The 22895-nt window shown below is 39.3% G+C and overlaps 2 protein-coding genes across 5 annotated transcripts in view; one reads left to right on the top strand and one right to left on the bottom strand.

Annotated features, from left to right (window-relative positions):
• LOC129771664 (uncharacterized) overlaps nucleotides 1-22895 on the bottom strand; it is a 555494-nt gene that overhangs the window by 257357 nt on the left and 275242 nt on the right. The gene's annotated exons all lie outside the window — the stretch shown is intronic.
• LOC129767047 (uncharacterized) lies at nucleotides 20498-21133 on the top strand. The gene has a single exon (XM_055767661.1). It carries the CDS (start codon nucleotides 20498-20500, stop codon nucleotides 21131-21133), a length of 636 nt encoding a protein of 211 aa, XP_055623636.1.

The raw sequence follows: 22895 nt of genomic DNA on the forward strand, positions 1-22895 counted from the left end.
CAAGTGCAATCATATATCATGAACGAATCAGCAGAGCGGTTTTTGAAACGTAATCCGAATTTGTCATTCCGAAAGCTATTTTAGACATGAAAAAATGAGAAAAATTACAAGGCCCTTCTAGGTCGTTTTGTTAGTTCATTTGTAAGGTATATTTGAAGACATACAGAGAATACATAAACTTGAATTTTCAGTTAGTGTCCATCTTTCCCATCCCAGGTGTCCATCTTTCCCGACTGAATCTTATTTTTTCAAAGATTCCAGACCATGGCTCTGCATAGTCATAGTCAACTAAGGATAGTCAGCTGACTATCTGACTGACTATATCCATAGTCAGTTAGTAATCACTTTTGACTTCTTCACGCAGTTTCTCCGCCAAAATGACTGGACAGTCAGTCGGGCGTTCAGTCGCTGTCTCCCTCTACCGACTCAACTATATCATTTCATTCTTCCCAGTCAAATTGTCCTCATTGCATTTTGAAGTGGCTTCCCCCCAGACGAATTCGTTCTTCTCTTTCTCTCTCCCATGTACATGTGCATGCATCGATGTTTGAGTTCATCGTGGTTTGACATACGCTACTGGTGAGCTAGATTCTTTTGTATCGTACACTATTCTATTCTTTGTTTTTAAGAGGCTTTAAACTTTGTGCGTGTGCGCTATTTTGCACGCCTAATACTAACTAATACTAACGCGAGGACCTTTATAGCATACTTGATAAATGTCTAAGTTCGTTGGTTTGAGTTCACGATGGGTAGACAATAAACCGTCCAATGATAGGGGAACTTCTTTTTTGCATCAGAAAACATGTTTTCGTTCCTCTTTATAAGGACGTAAAAATAAGATCTCATACGCGGGTATATAATTAGTGTCAGGGGGAAATGGAAGTGTAGTTTGAGGTCAGTTGAATGAAGAGGCAGATTTGTATTCATTAGTCGAGTCAGTTAAAATAACCACTGACTGGACTAGTTCACCAGTCATCCTCGCTAGTCAACGCTAGTCAATACATGTTCTAGTCAAGTCACTTTTTGTTGGCGGTGACTGCCGAAGCAGTTCTAGTCGAAGCGAAGCTGCTGAGAGTAAAGTCGGTCCTCATTTTTCACCTTCGAAGATTTCGGGCTCTGATACCGGGTATTTTTTCTAACATCACGCAATTTTTGTACGATTTTCAGGTCATAATTTCTGTCTTTAGAAACTTCGTAAAGTATTATTCGATCTTTCGATATGAATAGGATCAGAATTTCCATAGTGATCATGTGTACTACATTCCGAAAGAGTATCTCATATCTGGGATTTGTTGAATTCCTGGATGACTGAACCGAACAATTCAATGATTCAATCTTCCTTCTTAATTTGGTGCGGTGTCAATTTACCCGAAATAACATGCTCATCTCATATTTACTTTTTAATACAATATTTTCGTAATGTTATGCGCTCCGACCCTTATCACCTTGCTTGCCTTGAGTTGATAAATGTATGATGCAAATTGTTCTAATTGTTTGTTTTGAAAACATTTTCACCATTCTCCAATGTACCACTAGTTCGTCTAGCAGTAACTTTATCCGAGAGAAGTGGGGCGAATGTGCTCTCTCACCCGTTCACAATTATTTCGAACAAAGAACTTATTTCGGGCCAAACCCAGAATCATCACTCCCTTCCCCGTCACCTTTGTCGACTATCTCGTAGCTCTAACAAAGGTAATAAGTGTTATTCAGGCACTTTTTGCAGCAGCAGCATCAGCAGCTTCCTCCTGGAGTCTCTTGGAGATTACCGGGCTTACAGCAGAACTCGGCAGAACAAAAGATGATGATTACAGTGCTACGGTTTGCTCGACAAATAACTGTGTGAATGGAAGGTAAATTCTTCTAGTCAATTCATACCGAAATTTAAAATGGTGTTCACAAATGTGCCACAAACACACACCCACACATTCGTGAAAAAAAAACTTCAGAATTCTTCTCTGCAGTTCGCACATTCAGTGAACTGAGACAACGAACGCAAAAATGCTCATGTACATACATTTATTCATCGAATATAAAACGCTCATCATTGCAATTTTGCATTTGCAGTCAAATGAAAAGAGCAAAACGAAGAAAAGGAATGAATGAACACAAAAAAATAACAGACTGCATACATTTCACTGCATACAGAAAGCGGGAAGTAAAATTATGATGGATCAAGTTAATCCTGGGGCAATAATTCCTTCGCTTCTGGAGAGTACACGGGTGAGACTATGCTGACGAAGGCTAGCATTGTATTCAGTTGCATTCTGAATAAATGTGGATGTGTGGATGATATGCTCTGACTCTGATAACATTCGGGAATGGGGATGGTAAACGTTGCGCATTGCTGGCGCGATGCATTACATGATGCTTTTGTGATGGTTGGCTGGAATAAATTACTCGCTCAAATGTTGAACCCAGGGAGCAGATCGATTGCGTTTGTTCATAGTTGGTTGCATTCTTTGGTAAAAGAATTCCGTTTGGTATATACCTTACTCTACTTATGTTAAATAAACTGGATGCTATAGCTGAGGAGCATGATCAGCTATCAATATATGGTTGAAACAGGATTGCAAACTATAATTTTAAAAAATCAGGAAGAACATGTCCGGAAAGTTCGTGACGATTTTTGGGAAAACTAAAGCACCATTTTTAAAGACAGATAAATGCACAATTTTGTTCCACAATCATTTGAAATACTTCATGTAACTTACCAATTCTATCCTCTCAGAATGTGTTTGCTTTCACATCGAAAACTGTTCACGGCCATTTCTAGGCCGCCCATAAGATCTTAATTTTTGCTCAAAATAATTTATAGTGTAGTCAAGAAGACAAAAAGACACATTGACTAATTATGGACTTTGGTTCTGGATCGCTGCCTTCAAGTTGTCCACTTGCGAGCAACACTTAGGGCAAAATCGATTGGTTGCTTGGTCCAGAATTCCTCATAATCCAGAATTCCTTCCCATTAGACGCAGGGTATGTCTTTTTTAGGGTAAAGATCAGCTTTGGGATTTCACCAGTTCCATGAACGAATGTTTTTGGGTATCTGTAAAGAATCTGCTGATTTATTTGTCGTATCTCGCGGATTATTCTTGATCAACGTTTCAATTGGGTATTCATCTTGAGCGACATTCCAAGCAACTTTATATAGATTATTCAATATTCTTCTTATTTCTAATCGTTCCATGCTCCGATTTGATGTATTTAGATGTTATTTGCTGCGATATATAACGGAAGCTGTATTTTTTGTTCAATTCTACATACTTCATAGTGGCTAACATTCCTTTCAATGCTTCCGTTCCTAATATATTCTTCTAATCTTCGTTTCATTAAGCCTTTTTTTCGGCCATTTTTTATTGTGCCGTCTCTTTATCAATCTATAGGAAAAATATATTTGTTATGCTGTCCTAGTGTATAACAAATAATGATGAAATCGTTTTTTTTTCTGTTTCTTCAAAGATTTCGTGGACTAACACAATTTTATTGGTTTTTATAGTACTTAACAAAATCTTCTGAAATGTTTCAAATAGCTCTAATGTTTGAGGCAAATTTTTAGCTTAGTGTGTTCTCTAAACACCTATGAATGTTTCATATTGATACGTTTACCCGTTTTTCTAGTTCACCGAGAAAGTGGAGTCGTGAGGTATAATGCTTATATTTTTCTGCGAAAACGGCGTACGAAAACGATCACTCGAACTCAGTTCAATCGCAGTAGCCGAAGCGAAAGGTTGTAAAAATTTCTCCAGCATTTCATTCGCTGCAATATAAGAGTTATAAGAGTTGAAACCCGTTGTTTGCTGAATAGGCGTTCGGCTGTCCATTGATTGTTCAGCTGTCCATTGTTTGGTCAGCTGTCCATTGTTTGTTCGGTTGCCCATTGTTACATTGACCCTGTGTCATTGTATTGATACGAAAAAGGAGATGGATTCCCGTAATGTCCATACTAACTGTTTGAAGATCCAGTTCGGATCAAGCTCAAAAATGCCAACGGACAAGGAGATTTTTGCTTTTTTTCGAGAACGTGAATGGGCTTCTGATTCGCTGTGTGCCATGTTCCGAAAGCCTAGGGAGTACAGTGTATATGTCAAGTTCCAGTCCGAAGATTTGATGAAGGTGGCGCTCAGTGTATATGTCAAGTTCCAGTCCGAAGATTTGATGAAGGCGGCGCTCTTGAAAAGTCCTCCGAGCGTCAGATTCACGTATGATAATGACCAGACGGTTCTAGTAACATTTGCAACGGCCAGAGGTAACTTCCGATATGTGCGTCTATTTGGAGTGCCAATCGAAGTGGACGAGAAGCACGTGGCCACCGTGCTATCGAAATATGGGAAGATACATCACATGATTCGAGAGAGATTCGGTGCAGACACAGGATATCCAATACTCAACGGTGTGCGTGGCGTACATATGGAGATTTCCACTGATATTCCACCGCAGCTACACGTGCAACACTTCCAAGTTCGTGTATTTTATGAAGGTATGCAAAACAAGTGTTTTGCCTGCGGTAGTCCGGAACACGTCAAGGCGAGTTGCCCGAAAAGAAAATCGGTCTCTTTCCGTTTGAGACAAAATGATGCTGAATTCACGTCCTATGCTGGAGCATTATTAGGAATGCCGATCATTCCAAAGCCATCCACGTCCGAGATGCGGGATAAATCGCCCAAGGAAAAAGATGTCAACTCTAATAACGAAGGGCAAATGGTTGTAGAATTTTCCATGCCAGCTACGTCCGCTACGTTACAAAACGAGGCATCAGCTACATCAAGGACAACAACCGATGCTGTTGAATCGACATCCCTGCAGAGAACCAGTAGTTCTACCGAACAAGCGCCAGATGAAGAGCTAGCAACCCATACCGGTCCTAAGGAGACAGAATCAACTGATTACGCAAAGGAGCAGCAGACTGACCCTCACGAGTGGACTCCAGCGAAGAAACGAGACCGTACGTCACGTAAAGATGAACGAGGAGCATCAAACAGTTCGGATTCATCGGATGCGGGGAATTCAAAGATTCGATTGCTCGAAAATCAATCCCAGCGTACACGGTCGCGCAGCCGTCGGATGGAAGATAAGTAATCTTCGTATTGTTAAATTGTGAAATGAATTACTCTATTAATATTGCCACGCTCAATTTAAATAGTATCAATACAGATGCTAACAAGGCTGTTTTCAAAGATTTTGTAAAAAATTACGATGTTGATGTAGTATTTTTGCAAGAGGTGACATTTGAAAACTTCTCGTTTCTTAGTTCACATAACGCTCTGATAAACATAAGTGAGGATAAGAAAGGCACGGGTATTCTGTTGAAGAAAAACTTAAATTACAATTCTCCTATTCTCGATACTTCTGGTAGAATTACATCAGTGATAGTAAACGATATAAATTACATCAACATATATGCTCACTCAGGTAGCAACAAGAAAAAGGAGAGAGATGACCTATTTCTCAATCAAATGACAGTGCATATTAGTAAGATTGATTGTCAATATTCAGTGTTAGTAGGAGATTTCAACTGCATACTGGATCCAAATGACTGCAATAGCTCTGCCCGAAATTTTTCTAATGGTCTCCGAAATTTAGTCGACCTTTTTCAACTCCAAGATATTGCCAAAAAGCTGCATGTGGAAAAGTTTACGTTTTATCGAGGTGACTATGCATCCCGTTTAGATCGCTTCTATGGGCCAGATGCTTTTGTTGCCAGAGTTCGATATTTGAAAACCATTGCGGTTCCATGCTCAGATCATCATGCTGTGATTTTGAAATTGTCCGTCCAACGACACGAGCTCAACACAAGAGGAAGGGGATACTGGAGAATTGATTCAAATCTGTTATCATCACCAGAGGTTAGCCAAGTCTTCAGAGAGCAATTACAATTGCTAAGAGGTAGATTGGAATACATGGATCATAATTCATGGTGGAACTATGCGTTCAAAGCTAAAGTTCGTAGCCTTTACAAAGCAGAATCGTGGCGCCGTTATCAGGCTGTGCAGAACAGTAAGAATATTTTGTATTCTCGATTCCATGTATTGTGTAACAGGAGATCTAATGGAGAAAACGTCACCGATGAAATTAATATTGTTAAAAACCTTTTGATGGAACACGAAAACGCAAAGCTGCAATGTTTGCAGTCTAGAATTGGAGAAAAATCATTGAGGGTGAAAAATTGAACGTCTATCAGGTATCGAAGCATTTACACAACCATCTCACGCCAGTGATTCAGTCAACTGGAACTAATGATTCGTCAAACAATCGTCCGTCATTACTGGAAGTACACCAATACTACAGCGACCTGTTTGCAGAAAGTGAGTCCTCTGGGATAGAGAGCTTAGAAAATCCTATCAGCTACATCAACAATACACTCGACGAAGAAGATGCGATTGGATTAGTTCGACCGATAACCGAGCGAGAAATTAGTCTAACACTTAAACAGTGTTCTAAAAAGAAGTCACCTGGACCTGACGGATTGACATACGAATTTTACACAGAACATTTCGATCTTCTTAAGCATGATCTTGTAGCTCGGTTCAATTCGTATTTAAATGGGCAGACGATGCCACCCAAGGATTTTTCGGCTGGAATCATCACCATGATTCCTAAGAAAGGAGTGGTACCAACAATTCAGGACCATCGCCCAATAAGTCTCCTGAACACAGACTACAAGTTATTCTGTAAAATTCTAGCGAAACGAATTTCTTTAATACTGGATAAATTACTGGGTTCTGGACAAAGTGCTACAGTAGATGGCCGATCGTGCACTGATAATCTGAAGGACATTAGGCGATTAGTAACACGATCTATTGAGTCAAAACAGTTCAAAGGATTTTTACTCAGCGTAGATCTTGAAAAGGCGTTTGATAATGTCAATCACACATTTCTGTGGAAAGTGCTTGAAAAATTCAGATTCCCAACGCAATTGATACATTGTTTGAAGGCCTTGTATAGCGTGGCTACATCAAAAGTTCTGCTTAACGGATTTTTTACGCCAGAAATTAAAATTAGATCTTCAGTACGGCAAGGATGCCCGCTCAGTATGATCCTTTTTGTTCTCTACATAGAGCCTTTGATCAGGAACATACACGCAAATTCCAGTGGTGTTCTTGTGTACGGAAAATTCTTAAAGGTAATAGCATATGCTGATGACATTGTTATATTCGTCAAAGGCCAGGAAGAGTTCGATTCAATTATGCAAATCTTCGATTCGTTCACCCAATATGCAAAAATACGAATGAATAAGCAAAAATCGTCGTTTTTGAGGCTCAACAATCCAAAATCAGGTCCACAGAAAATCCCAGAGGTCGATGAACTAAAAATATTGGGTGTAGTTATCGCTGGATGTTGGTCGAAAATTATAGATAAAAATTATACGAAACTCATCAATAGTATCAATTTCCGCTTAATGACAAATGCAACCAGGAATTTGAACATGTTTGAACGGATATGGGTTCTTAATACGTTCGTACTCTCTAAACTGTGGTACATCGCGCAAGTTTTCCCACCAAGAAATTATCACCTAGCCAAAATTAAAAGCATGACAGGAAATTTCCTTTGGCGTGGTTCTGTTTTCAGAGTTGCAAGAGTTCAGTTATACTTAGACTACTATCGAGGAGGTTTACGTTTGATCGATCCGGAAACAAAATGCAAAGCACTGTTTTTGAAAAATATTCTGCATTCACGGATTAACGGAAGTAATAATCCGGAGGAAAATTATTTATTTGATTTCCAAAATAGCGGTCGTCTTACTAGAAACGCAAAAGAATGGATAACTGCCGCGCGAAGTATGGTGCAAGAAACAAATTTTAGAGCCGAAAGTTCACAACAGATGTATAACAAGTTTCTCAGTAATACTCCGATAAAACCTAGTGTAGAAAATGATTACCCGAAGAAAATTGGGCGAACTTGTGGAGAAATAATAGCTACAATTTTCTATGCTCTGAAGATAAATCCAATGTGTTTCTGCTACTAAATGATATCATTTCGAATAAAGAAAAGTTGATAGCTTATAACATCGGAAGGCTTGTAGATGGAAATTGCGATATGTGTAGACAACCAGATACAAATCTACACCGTATAGTTGAATGCACGAAACCCAGAGAAATACGTGAATGGACGGAACAAATGTTAAGAGAAAGGCTAAACGTAAACTTTAACACAATTGATGAAAATTTATACAATCCTATAAATGAAAATAACCCTAAACAGAAAGCAGCGTTATGGTTGGCAATACACTTTATCAGTTGGAGTGTAAAGTTAAAAATTGGCAGTCTGTTTTGTTTCCAAAGGAGCATTAGAGAAATACGATGTGCAAATAGAAAAGATTTCGCAAAGCATTTTGAGCAATATTTGAACATATGTTAGCCAAAAATATCATTTCGATAATTCTTTTTTTTTCTCTCTGTTTAAAGTGCCTTTCATTCACAGTAATTCACAGCACAAATGTGCGGAAGATGAGAATGCTTCTAAGTTTTGATCGTTTAAGCCATTTATGAATTAGAGAGTCGTAATGCGCAACATATTAAACAAATCTCAGAGAATTTACAATTCTATTGGAATTCAAATCAGTGTCCGATCAACTGTCAACATCCGTTGGTAGCAAAAATAGTTATTAACGTTCATACTATTCCACAAAAAAATGACATATTTTTTGATATGGAACCCTTACTGAGGAACATAATATTGCCGTAGGACTAGTTGATTCAGATGAAATACTGGAAGTTAAATTTCTTTTTTTTATCCGTTTTGTTCATTTTAGGCTCATTAGCGTTTCAGCCGCAACAGAGCCGAATTTTAATCATGTACATGTCACAAGTTTATCATATCTATAATTAGCACATTACACAGTTGCCATTTTGTCGGCGTTAGAATACACATTTACACAGTAGCCATTTAGGCGTAAGAGTTTTTCCTTCTGTTCTTCCATTATCCAGTTAGACCGGACAGTTGATTGATCATGGTTGAGTTATTTATAGAACAGGAGTCCGATGTGTCTTGCAGAGCAGAGCAGTTGTATGGATGAATCGATCTTATTTCTACCGTGGATCGATCTCCATCGCTGATGATTGTTGCGTGGACGTAGTTATTCTGTAACAACACAAAGATGGTCAATGAGAGCCTCACGATCGATCCCTTACTAAGCGAACGCGCAACCAATGTGGCTACGGAGACCTCCCCTAAATTTCTTGAAACTGTGCAAAATTTTTATGATACTGAGTTGGAATACATTAAAGAATGAAAGGCTAGTCTAGGAAAAACATAACAGTCTTAGATAAAAGTCCATTCCGGAGAATCAAAATGACATTAATAAAAAATAAATATAACTCATATAGAGCATAAATGTATTATATTTTGATAACGTTTTGTGTTCGCTAACTAGTATCGTCATCAGTCGAAAGAATTTTTCTACGATGATCAACATTTGGACAACAGATAAGTCATGGTATAAATGCTATGATATTTCTTTAAACTGAAATTTTGATCTGAAATTCGACAATGTTTATGATAAAACTTCCAATAACCATAATCTTCTTCGCAAAGTCTCTTCAACATCTAAGTATTCAGCCATTGCATACCAAACCGATGTAGTGGTTCTCAGATTAAAATTGGTAGTTTTGTTCCGTTGTTTTCATTGTATCGAGTCATACTATAGCTTGTTGGAAAGGTATTTTTGCGCGCTATAATATAGTCCTTGACAGTGTTTTGTTTGGTTAAGTCGTTCGTGAGTTATAGTGTCGCAAATATGGAGCAAAATAAAGAGAAAATCCGACATATTTTACAGTATTGTTTACAGCGCAAACGGTCGTGGTCGAAGCCCGCTGAAGCGGCTCAGACGGTGGCCAAGCCCTCATTAACGGCCAGGAAGGTTCTGCTGTGTGTTTGGTGGGATTGTCAAGGAATAATCTATTATGAGCTGCTTCCCTATGGCCAAACGCTCAATTCGGACCTGTACTGCCAACAACTGGACCGCTTGAAGGTAGCACTCATGAAGAAGAGGCCATCTTTGATAGAGGCCGCATTGTCTTCCATCAAGACAACGCCAGGCCACACACTTCTTTGGTGACGCGCCAGAAGCTCCGGGAGCTCGGATGGGAAGTTCTTTTGCATCCGCCGTATAGTCCGGACCTTGCACCAAGTGACTACCACCTGGTTTTGTCCATGGCGAACGAGCTAGGTAGTCAGAAGTTAGCCACAGGGGTATTATGAAGTTGGCATCTCGTTGGGAACAAGTCATCGAACAAAACGGCGCATATTTTACTTAAAACAGATGATTGTAACTAATTTTATGAAAAAATACCGCAGGACTTTTTTGACAGCCTAATATTTATGTTTTTTTCTCGAAAGTATGTTTTACATATCATATCCAAAAATCAGAGATGGTTTCTTTTTCGCTTTTGAGTTATGATTTTTCTGAAGGTTTTGATGGTCTGAAAAATAAATTTTCCCATATTTTCCAAAAATGTCTTTTCTTAAATTCTTAACGTATCAACTACTGGACCGATTCAGAAAAAACAACATATTAAATTGAAGTCAGTAAACTAGTCTTCTTTGAAAAAAAAATATCACACTTCTCCGAAAAAATGGTATTCCACAGTCAAATAGATCAAGTTCAGTCGCATATGAATATTAAACGAACACTAAAAACATGTTATCTTTGAAAAATCATAACTACATCTCTCATTTGAAGATATGTTATGTAAAATAACCTCAGCTTTCAAAAAAATATATATTGTATTGTATTGTATCTTGTATAATTCATCCGACATTGTGTTTGTGTTAATGAATAAAAACTTAGACTAGTTTACATACATGAAACTCCACATAAATACACAGATAAAAACAGTCATGCTCTCCTCAATCTATTCCTAAATCGGTTTGACGGTTCTCCAAACTCAAACGCAGATTCCACCAAAGAAAATTCACGAATCATCGCTGTCATCGGTTCATGATATCCGTATAGAGTTCGATGGAAACTTGGCTTTTTTGAACACATTTTTGAACGCTGATATTGAGTTTATTGCGATGGCACCAGTCAACGAAAGTATTCAGCAAAATCTGAAGACGATGGCAATCCTCAATCGAGTAAACAACAGCATACAGTTTAAGGTCATCAGCATAAATCAGTTTGCATCTGACTCCCAGCAGAGCTGCCACATCGTTGAAGAACAATGTGAACAGAAGTGGTCCCAGGTTGCTTCCCTGCTGTACGCCGGAAGTGCTATTGAACGCGGAAGAGATACACGAGCCAAGTCGCACACGAAGAGTTCTTCCCGTCAAGTACGATTTCAACCACGTTATTAGATGCTCGGATACTCCAAGTCGCGAAAGTTTGCAGAGCAGGATTTTGTGGGATTATCGAATGCAGCTTTCAGATCCGTATATATTACGTCCACTTGCACTCTTTCCTCCAGAGCGTTAATGCAAGTACTAGTGATGTATAAAAGGTTGGTAGTTACCGATCGCCCAGGAATAAATCCATGCTGGTCAGTTGATATGTACCATTTCGAGCAATTCAAGACTACTTCACTTAAAATAATCTCGAACAACTTGGACGCCGCCGAAAGACTGGTGATACCACGATAGTTTCTTACATCCCGCTTGTCCCCCGACTTGAAGACAGGAAACATAAATGACTCCTTCCATAATGTTGGGAATTTACCTTGCTCAAAAGATGCATTGAAAATGGCTGCAACAGGCTCAGCTAAAGCAGCTGAACACCGACAGAACACCACCGCCGGGATTCCATCCGGACCAGGAGTAAGCGAGTTCTTCAGTTTTCTCATTGCTGAATGCACCATAGCTGGAGTTACTGTGTATCAGTTGCAGCAGATGTCGCATCAACATCACAAGTTGTTCTTTGTTCGAAGACTGACGCAAAATGTGTCGCAAACATTTCACACGCATCGTCAGGGGATACTGACTCTTTCCCATCAAGAATCACGTTGGACGGAATGCTCGAGTTTTTCCTTTTGCTGTTGATAAATCCCCAGAAGCTTCGAGGGTGGCTCCGCAAATTCCACTGAACTCTGAGTACGTGAGATTTATACAAAGCACTATTTAGCCTACAATAAGTAGCACTAGCGCGCTTGAAATCACGCTTAGTGTCAGGCGTTCTATGACGACGCAATTTTCGCTGTGCTGAGTTACAATCACGTTTTAGCTGTCTGAGCTGAGTGGTACTCCAAGCTGGAGAAATAGGACGTCGCTTGGGAGGGATTTGTGATTCCAGCCAAAGTCGAATTATTTTACAGAAACGGACAGCCATCAGGTCAACATCTGCACATTCGGTAACATCGATCCAGTTCTGACTGAGCAGATATTGCAGTAGGGAGGCATAATCAATTTTCTTATAATCAAGCTGCCTTACTCCATCATTCACATCTCGAGGTATGTAAGATGGGCAAGTATGAGGCACGGCAAGTGAAACGGCCAGAGGCGGATGGGGAGGATCGATCGGCAGCAATGACACGGCAGATTCATCTACTTTGTAGTCATGTTCATCGCTACAAAACACCATATCTAGAGTACGACCGCGTGAATTCCGGACTGAATTTCGTTGAATAAGATTGACGAACTTCATTCCATCAACGAGGGCAGAGCTTGCAGCACTCAACGACGATTCTTCGGAAAGGACAACCCTGTTATTACTGGTCTCCCATTGAAGCAGAGGCTGGTTATAGTCACCACAAATGAGAACTTTGTCCTCAATACTTGTCATGTCACAACTTCTTGGCAGAGTCAGTGTGAGCGTAAATCACGTCAACATCGCGGCTTCGATCGGATGGGATGTACACAGCACATACGAAAAGCTTAAAGACGGGTAATTTCACTAAAACACAGACTTGTTCTAACGTTGCACCGCGTTCAACGTTCACTCGATAGCTGGTATAGCGTTGTGATACAGCAACTAGCACACCACCAAAAAAATATAGCGCACGCGGTCCCGAAACCATGTAAACTATAAAAAGCTAATACAATCAATAATCACGAAAACGAAATCAATTTTTTTCGCAAGCGTAATATTTTATTAAAGAAATTTGCTTCAATATAATATATTGATCATCTAAATCGGTTCAATAGTTAAAAAGTTATGAATTTAATAAAAATAATCATTTTTGGATAATAGGGGAAAGCATGATTTTGGGCCACTCTAAAACGGAAATGGGCATTCTAATGAAAAAATTTAAAAAAACGGGTCTACCGTTTGGTGATAAGGAACAAAACTGCCAATTATAACAAAAATCTGAGAACCACTGTATCGGTTTAACATGGAATGGTTGTATTACTTCATTATGGAGAGCTAAGCGGGTACATCTAAAAATGTTTGATGGATCGGATTTATTCCCGGGTTTGTTCACTCAATAAAATTCTTCAAAAAATATTAAAAACTAAATATACAGCCATTCCATGCCAAACCGATATAGTGGTTCTCAGATTTTCGTCAAAAGTGGTAATCTTATTCTTTATCGCAGAACATTAGACCCGTATTTTTTAATTTTATTGTTAGGGTGACCATTTCCGTTTTAGGGTGGTCCAAAAAAAACCCATTTTTTTCGCATTTTTGCCAAAAATGACTTTTTTGCAAAAAATCATAACTTTTGAACTACTAGACCGATTCAGATGATCGTCATATCAAATCTAAGCCAATCAGTTTTTCATTGTTTTCATAGTCTCGAGACCAAAGGCGCTATAGTTATTTATATTTTTTCTGGAAAGCTGAGGATTTTTCACATAACATATCTCGAAACCAGGGAGACATTTTTTTCGTTTTTGAGTTATGATTTTTCAAAGTTACCCGATGATCCAAAAAATCACTTCCCATTTTTTTCCCAAAAAGGACTTTCTTCAAAAATTTATTACTTTTAAACTACTGAACCGATTCAGATGATCGATATATCAAATTAAAGCCTTTTAGCTAGCTTTTTTTTAAAAATAAAATAACATACTGGCCAAATAATTGGATTACAATTACATACATCCAGTCTAGTCGCATTGAAATGTTGAACGAAAAAAGAAAACATGTTAACTTAGAAAAATCATAACTTAAAAACGAAAAATAACACCTCTCTGGTATTTGGATATACTATGTGAAAAAACCTCGCTTCCAGGAAAAAATATAAACAAATATGGCACCCTTGGTCCCGAAACGATGTAAGCTATAAAAAAACAAATATAATCAATAATTACGAAAACAAAATCCATTTTTATTGAAAGTGTAATATTTTTTCAAACAAGACTCATTGGTTTTAATTTGATATGTCGATCATCATTCATTCAGATGATATGTCGATCAGCTGAATCAATCCAGCAGATCAAAAGTTATGATTTTTTGTAGTGGAAAAATGGGGAAAAAAAGATTTTTCGGACCATCGGTTGACTTTGAAAAATCATAACTCAAAATCACAACAAAAAAACGCCGCTCTGGACATATATTATGTGAAAAAGCTTTCCAGAAAAAATATAAAAATATAGCGCCTTTGGTCCCGAGACTATGAAAACAATAAAAAACGAATACAATCAATGATAACGAGAGCAGAATTCAAATTTTCTGCAGTTATAGTATTTTTTTCAGATACGACCAAGTTAATTATTAGCCAATCAATTTGTTAATTAAAGTCAATCAATTTGATATGTCGATCATCTGAATCGGTGTAGTAGTTCAAAAGTTATGAATTTTTGTAAAAAATGTCATTTTTGGAAAAAAGAGGAAAAAGTTGATTTTTCGGACAACCCTAATGAAAAAAATTAAAAAATACGGGTGTAATTTTTTGCGATGAGAAACAAAACTACCAATTTTCATGAAAATCTGAGAACCACTATATCGGTTTAGTATGGAATAGCTGTATATATATATATATATATATATATATATATATATATATATATATATATATATATATATATATATATATATATATATATATATATATATATAAATATTTTTTGTTGTTTGCTTGTCTCGTTTTTATTCCTGAACTATTTGGTCAGCCTAATTAAGATTGAAATGGGAGAAAAATCGTTCAACCGATGTTGAGGAATGTGGAAGAATCGATAAGCATGGTATAAACTCTCCCAGAAGTGGAAAAGCAAGTGTGCCGCCAGATCTTTTAATCGTTAATATTATTTTTTCCAAAATCCTGTAGCACTACAATCAATTACAGAAAAATGTATATTCAGAATTTATCTGTATTCACAGTCCATGTTTTAGACTGAAAATAAAAGCATGACAGCAAAGAAAGAACTGAAGACTGTTTCAAATTTGTATATTATTTGGTTCGACTATATAAACCTTGTTATGTTGACTTTGAGAACAAAATTTCCCTCGTGGGTAAATTTACACTCTGAATCGGATTCCTTCATCAATAACTTTGCGGCTACGCCTACACACACATACTCATTAACGTAATGTTGTGCTTAAAACATAATCTTGTTATAATCCCTTAAATTTGTCAAATATTCTGGTTTCATGAAAGTATCCAGCACTGTTTTGAAAGTTTTCAAACAATTTGAGTGGTGTGAATATAATTCGGGATTTTCATTCTGGAAAAGTTTATTCTGTCGATTCACAACTGGCAATATGCATGATTAAAATTTAAGGTACAGATTTGTATCAGAAGAATCTTGGTAGGGATCCTAGTTTGTTTATTAAGGAAATTTTTTCTGATGAAACATAAACTGCAAAAAAAAATCAGGATAAACAATCAGGGCAAATTAAGTGTTTCTCAGGATATCAGGGAACGTGATAAAAAGTCTGGAAAATCCTGATAAATCAGGAAAGTTGGTATTTCTGGATTATCATATTATATATCGTTGCAATCACTAGACATTGCTGCTACAAGTAAAAAATGCCAGTCGATGTCATAGCGATTGTCTGAGCAGCACTTCTCTTACTTTGAAGACGTTAAAAATTGGATCGATTCATTATTTGTTTTTAAAAAACAGGAAGTGGGTTATATCTATGGTATAACCGCAAGGGTGACGTAGGACTATCGTTGATTTAGAGATCATTTGTATCAAGTTGAATCTGAATTCATTCTGAATGAATGAATATTTGGAGAACTTCGAAAACGAGAGCGTTACGTTGGAGGCACAAGGTTTTATGCATCCAATATTGCATACGGAAATATCCTACTGATGGGGAAGAATAATCTTCAGAAGCTATCCTGTTGATTGCGATTGATTGAAAAATCACAAAACCTAATGTATTTGGTCACAGTGTTACATGGATAGAAAACATTAAAATAAACTCTTTCATATGAATGTAATTTTAAATTCCCAGAGGAACTGGCAGATTATTTTCAGTAACGATTAGATATTTCCACATTTTCCTCGATACTGGAAGCCCACCAGTGGTTAATGTTAACTCGATAACCATCTGTTAATAGCACTTGATTGAAACATATTTGGTCACAGTGTTACATGGATAGAAAACATTCAAATAAACTCTTTCACATGAGTGTATTTCTAAATTCCTAGAGGAACTGGCAGATTATTTTCCGGATCTTTCTCGATCCAAACGGAAAGAATTCCGTGCGTGTATATGTGTGTGTGTGTGTGTGTGTGTGTGTGTGTGTGTGTGTGTGTGTGTGTGTAGCGGCTGCTTCGAGATCTTCCCGGGGAACCGTTTGTAGCATCACTCTCCTCCTGATGGATTCCCTTCTGGCCTAAGGTCCACAAACAGGCTCTTGGTGACACCGTTCATCCGCGCTTTCATGATAAATGAAGAGCTTCACCACAACAGCGACAACATGCTCCAATCGCTGTTCAATTAGAACTGAGTAGATTTCCGAGCGGCGCTCGCTTATATACCGATTGGTGATTTCAATAGCCTATTTTGAAAGCAAATTTAAGACTATTGAAACAAGTTTTTGGATCAGAAAGTAACAAGTATAGAACGCGTAGACATTTTATCTTTCGAATGAAGTGTTTATCATACCATTTCGTTCAGTTGTTTAGGAGCTATTAACACTCAAAATCTCGGTCTCCGGCGTAACGCTTTCGTTTTCGAAACTTTGATTTTACACCCCGGTATAGAAATGAAAGACGTAGTCCTACGTCAATAGATAGATTCTATCATCGCTATATCTGTGTTGTGTTGTGTGAAAAACGTTGAATGGCGCATACTTTTAATAGATAAAAAGCTAGTATATAAATAACATCCCAGTTCTTGTACACCCAAAGTTTTTAGCACATTTTTAGCACATGTTATGGCGTTCCGATTTATTACATTAAATGAGCTGAAAAATAACAGAAAATGTTCTACTCCCCAATATATGTATATCATTTGTGTAATATATATGCTAGAGCCAATATGAGCGAGCGAAACAGGATACACATTTAAATGAATGCATATGAAAGGTTTTCGTATAGTTTGCCAAATACACGGACCAGACATAGAAAGATATATCCTCGTTCATGTTCTTCTTTATCCTCTTAGAGAAAACTTTCCAATTTCATTTTATGATGAGGTGTAATATTACCACGCTTCTATATAACAGCGCTGGCAGCTATATGGATAGCGTGGCCGTGTGAAATAGCTTTGCATTCCAGCCGGCCTTGGTTCGATCCCCATTGACGTCTTGTGGACTTTTTTTTGGCACAATCCCAAATGAAATGAGAAAAGAAAACAGAAAGAGATGTCTGCTCGCAAACATACAAATCATTTTAAGCTTTTAAAACAGCTCATTATTTGCGCATTTGACTCACCAGCACACGAAATGGCATCATTTCTGCCAAAGATGAAATGTTTTCTACCAACGCTAGTTTAGGTGTAGGGAATGAATGTGAATCCTTTTTTAAACAAAATTTTGTAAGAAAAGTAATAATTCAAACAATTGCGCGGAATATCTCACATAGCACCACCAGGTGCTACAAGCTTTATTTATCTTTCAACCACGTGAATTCTCTCGCATAAAAAATATTCCAACCAAGCAGAACGAGAACGAGGAACAAAATCCTATTTACTCGATCCATCCACTTTCGACATGAGTAGCGCAAACATTCAACGCTGTTCAATTTAGCTTTTTACCACCATTTTTACAAGTCATCCCTCAAAATGAAGTACCTGCTGCTGCCGCTTCTGCCTCCGCCACAATTACCTTCCGTTTCCATGGTATCCGGCGAGTCCATTCGGACCATTCGGTGGCAAACGGCAACAGCATCAACACCAGCGCATATCGCCTATAAATCTGCCTGTAATAATCGCCGTCAAGGTCTACCAGAATCACGGCGCACACCATTTCCAATAAAGTTCAGTGCGAAAATTAACTCATAAACTTGATTTATGAAAAGAAAAAAAGCAGCAGCAGCTCAGTTGCAAAGCGTGTTAGCGGAGAAGTGTGTAATTTTCGTGTTCGAGCTTTGAGTGTTGTTTTTTTTCTTCTCTGTACTGTTGCTACTACTTTTCTGGTCCGAGAAGTTGGCCTCGACGGAACAGAACTCTCCCTGCCTGCCCGAATCCGCACATCTAACGCTGATAGATGATGGTATAATGGCTTAGCGGCGCGGCTCGGCGCGGTGGCACAACCTGCAGAACAACGAAAGGAACTACGGACCGAACCGAACGAAACAAGCAACTATGAGATAATTAAAATTAATAGTCAGAGTGGTGCACTTGGCCGCCAACATGTGCAAAGTACAACATACACACATACACACACGGCCCGAATGCAACCTGTTTCGAGTGGATAAATATACCAAACTGCGCTCTTTGGGAGATTGTTTTTATTCTGGCCCCGTCTGGCGGTCATTTATTACAGCGACTCCTAGACAAGATCAGTTCCTTCGTGGTGGCGGCGGCACAACTCAATGAAATGGTCACGAACAATTGATTTGCAGGCGATGAATTCGCCACATTTTAATGCTTTATTAGCTGTTTCCGAAAATGCGAGTGACTCGAAGTGTTCCTAAAAAAAAACAACCTCGCCACTAATTGAGACGTTGATCCTTGATGTAAAATCTTACCCGTTGATCGACCACATTATGGACAATGGATACTTGATGTTAATTTAAATGACAGAAAGTGTCATGATAATTATATATCAGCCTATGAGAAATACCTGAAAACAGGTGAGTTGGGAGTTTCAAAGTCATCATCAGATTGAGTGATACCGAATCTCCTAGTGATATAATTATTGTGATTAAATTAAGTGCAATAATTGCACGTAACTTATTGAAATTTGTGTCGTGCTTCATCAATCAATTACCGGACAGCGAACTAAACTACATGACTGCGAGCCACATTAAAATGTTATGAAAGTTTCAAGCTATTCAGAAACACCAGGGGTAGGAATATCAGAATTTTTTACTAACGATGAATTTTCTGAGGAATGTTGAGTGACTAGCTTCCCTTCAAACTTGGTCACATGTTTGTTAAATGTTATATGTTATATGTTATATACAGCCATTCCATGCCAAACCGATATAGTGACTCTCAGATTTTCGTGAAGTTTTGTTCCTTATCGCAAAACTTTTAATTTTTTTTTTTCATTCCCATTTTTAGGTGATCGGAATAAATGACTTTTTTCCAAAAAATCATAACTTTTGAACTACTAAACCCATTCAGATGACCGACATATTGGTAAATGACTGGATAATGCGTACCATCGGTACTCCGCGTACCTGCATGTATAAAATAAACCCCAATAGTGATCCTCAGCCTCTTATCCAGTAACTCCTATCCCTACCTCCCCGTGATGCTGCCTGGGGTACGAGTGACCACAGTGAAGATCGGGAAACCAACCCCGGTGGGATCTTGGTCGTATGCTGACAGGGAAGAGGGAGGGCTCCCCTCTCTTCAGAGGGAGCAGCTTACTAGAGCGTCTGCCCCCAAGTTAGGGGCAGCTCAAACAGCGTCTGTCTCAAAGCGAGCGGCTGAATATGAAAGGCGGCTCCCGCCCGCTACACTTAAGGCGACAGCCCCATCAGCTAGATAGGGACCCTAGGCTAACAACCTACTGTTCCCGAAAATTTATACCGTTACAGAAAACGAAAGAAAAAATCGATCTGGATTATTGGCAACGACCTTTAGCATGAAAACACGGACACGAATCGGAATATGGAACATACTGATCCTTGCCAAGCAGGGCAAACTGGCTCAACTTGCAAGGGAAGCTAGCCGCTTGAAGCTTGAAATCCTGGGGCTAAGCGAAGTCCGCTGGCCAAACACTGGTGAACACAAGATATCATCCGGGCGAGTCCCGCTTCACTCTGGCATACGTGGTGAAAATGCTCCCCGGGAACGAGGAGTTGGATTTCTACTGAGCCCAGGGGCCCATGCGGCCCTGATGAGGTGGGAACCGATTAACGAAAGAATAATCGTTGCCAGATTCAGAACACGGGCAATCCAGTGCTATGCGCAAACAGATGCTGCCGACCTGCAGGAGAAAGATAGTTTCTACAGTTAGCTGAACAGTGTGGTTGAAAAAGTCCCGAAGGGGGCATCCAAATCTGCTTAGGTGACTTCAATGCGAAGATTGGCTCAAACAATACGGACCTTGAACGCGACATGGGACGCCATGGTTTAAGAGAGATGAGCGAAACCGGGAAGCTGTTTACAGAATTCTGTGGTAATAACAACATGGTGATTGGTGGATCGCTTTTCCCCCACCGACTAGCACATAAGGTCACGTGGGTTTCCCGCGACGGCCGAACAGAAAACCAAATCGACCACATCTGCATCCCCCGAAAATGGAGAAGAAGTCTTCTTGATGTACGCAACAAGCGCAGCGCCGATATTGCATCCGACCATCACCTTGTCATCGCTGAGATACGCCTGCGCGTCACTCGCGTTCAACGGCGGGAGGAGAAAGTTGGATGTCGTTACGACGTCTGCCGGTTGGAGAACCCTGATGTGAAAAGGGCATTTGTTGAACAACTTGTATCACGAGCCTCGGAGTTGCCAGTTTGTGGATCTGTTGAAGAGCTATGGAGTAGCATCAAGAACGCCTTTATCACAACCAGTGAAGAAACCCTCGGCGAAGTACGCAGCACGCGGAGGGAGTGGATTTCAGATGAAATCTGGAGGATGATTGACGAGCGGAGAGAAGCGAAAGCTGGCATTGAGCAAGCGCGAACCAGAGCGGCTAAGACAGACGCTCGTCAACGATACACCGAGCTGGAGAAGGCTGTTAAGAGGGCTTGAAGACGGGACAAGAGAGCCTGGACCAACTCCCTAGCTGAAAAGGGGGAACCCGCCGCCGCCAATGGTGATATCCGCCTGTTGTACGACATTTCTCGCCGCCTTAGTGGTGTTAGGATGAATACGAAGATGCCACTAAAAGACAGAACTGGTCAGTTACTGACAGACCGTACAGACCAGCTTAAACGATGGACTGAACGCTTTGAGCAACTTTCTCGAGTCTCAACCGACTCAACCACGAAAACATCTGGGGCGCACTCAGGCGTAGAGGAGTCCCAGAGAAGCTAGTCCTAATACGAGGCGTTTTCGCGCAAGGTATTGCACAATGGCGTCTTGTCCGACCCAATACGGGTTACTGCCGGTGTGAGACAGGGCTGCATGTTATCACCGCTACTGTTTCTTATCGTCATGGATGAGTTACTAGTTGGAGCTATTGACAGGAGACCAAACAGAGGATTGCCTTGGAATCCTTTAAGAATGGAGCACATAAACGACCTGGATTTAGCCGACGACATTGTTTTGCTCTTCCAACGTCGAAGTGATATGCAGAGTAAGCTAGACGGCCTCTCCGAGAGCTCCCAAGCAGCGGGTCTCGCAGTAAATGTCGCCAAAACTAAATCCATGGTAGTGAACAGTGACAATACCTCTAGCTTCACAGTAGCGGGACAAAGAATTGAACAGGTGGAAACGTTCGTATATCTTGGGAGCCAAACAACGCCGGATGGTGGTACCAAGACCGATATAGCCACACGGATCAAAAAGGCCAGGGCTGCTTTTGCAGGTCTACGAAATATCTGGCGCCCAAACCAGATCACTCTACATACAAAAACTTGAATCTTTAATTCAAACGCTTAATCCGTACTGCTGTACGCCTGCGAAACGTGGTGCGTCTCGGCAGCGACAACGCAAAAACTGCATGTTTTAGTTAATCGTTGCCCGTGATATATAATTCGAGCATGGTGGCCTCACAACTGGATATCCAATGTGGAACTCCATCGTCGATGTCATCAGCGCCCGATAGCTACAGAAATTCGCGAACGTAAGTGGAAGTGGATCGGACACACCTTAAGGAAAGGAGCAAACGAGTTCTGCAGAGAGGCCCTCGACTGGAATCCACAAGGACAGCGCAGAAGAGGCAGACCCAGAGGCTCGTGGCGGTGTAGACTTACCAATGACATCCAAACTGTTGATGCCAATCTTACTTGGCGGCAAGTGAGAGCCATGGCAGATGACCGTCGACAGTGGAGACTTCTGACATCGTCCCTTTGTTTTACCCAACAGGCAGATACGGATCAATAAGTAAGTAAGTAACATATTAAATTGAAGCCAATTAGCTTTTCTTCTTTGGAAAAATATTACACTTCAAAAAATGGATTTTGTTTTCGCAATTATTGACTGTATTTGTTTTTTTATAATATTGCTGTAGGAAGTATGAAGTGCAATATGTATATTGTAAATATTTGCAAAATCTTTCAGGACTATTTTGCACACTCCACGTCATCGAAAATTCAAGGATGATGTACAAGAACGGTTTTTTGATTTATTTTTTTTAAATTACACAAATTACATATAAACTTATCAAAATATGTAAAAATATGTTGGATGTGAATGAAAATCTCTCTAGAAACGTTGAACACTGTCGGAACATTTGAAATATTTGTTTATTATTTGACTTTCAGGCAATATCTTTGCTATATGTAAAAATGGAAATGTGGTAAAGACGGACACCTTAAGTATTTTTTTTTCATGAATTTCACAAAAAAAT

The sequence above is a fragment of the Toxorhynchites rutilus genome, chromosome 2, assembly GCF_029784135.1.
Source record: "Toxorhynchites rutilus septentrionalis strain SRP chromosome 2, ASM2978413v1, whole genome shotgun sequence".
Classification (NCBI taxonomy): Eukaryota; Metazoa; Arthropoda; class Insecta; order Diptera; family Culicidae; genus Toxorhynchites; species Toxorhynchites rutilus.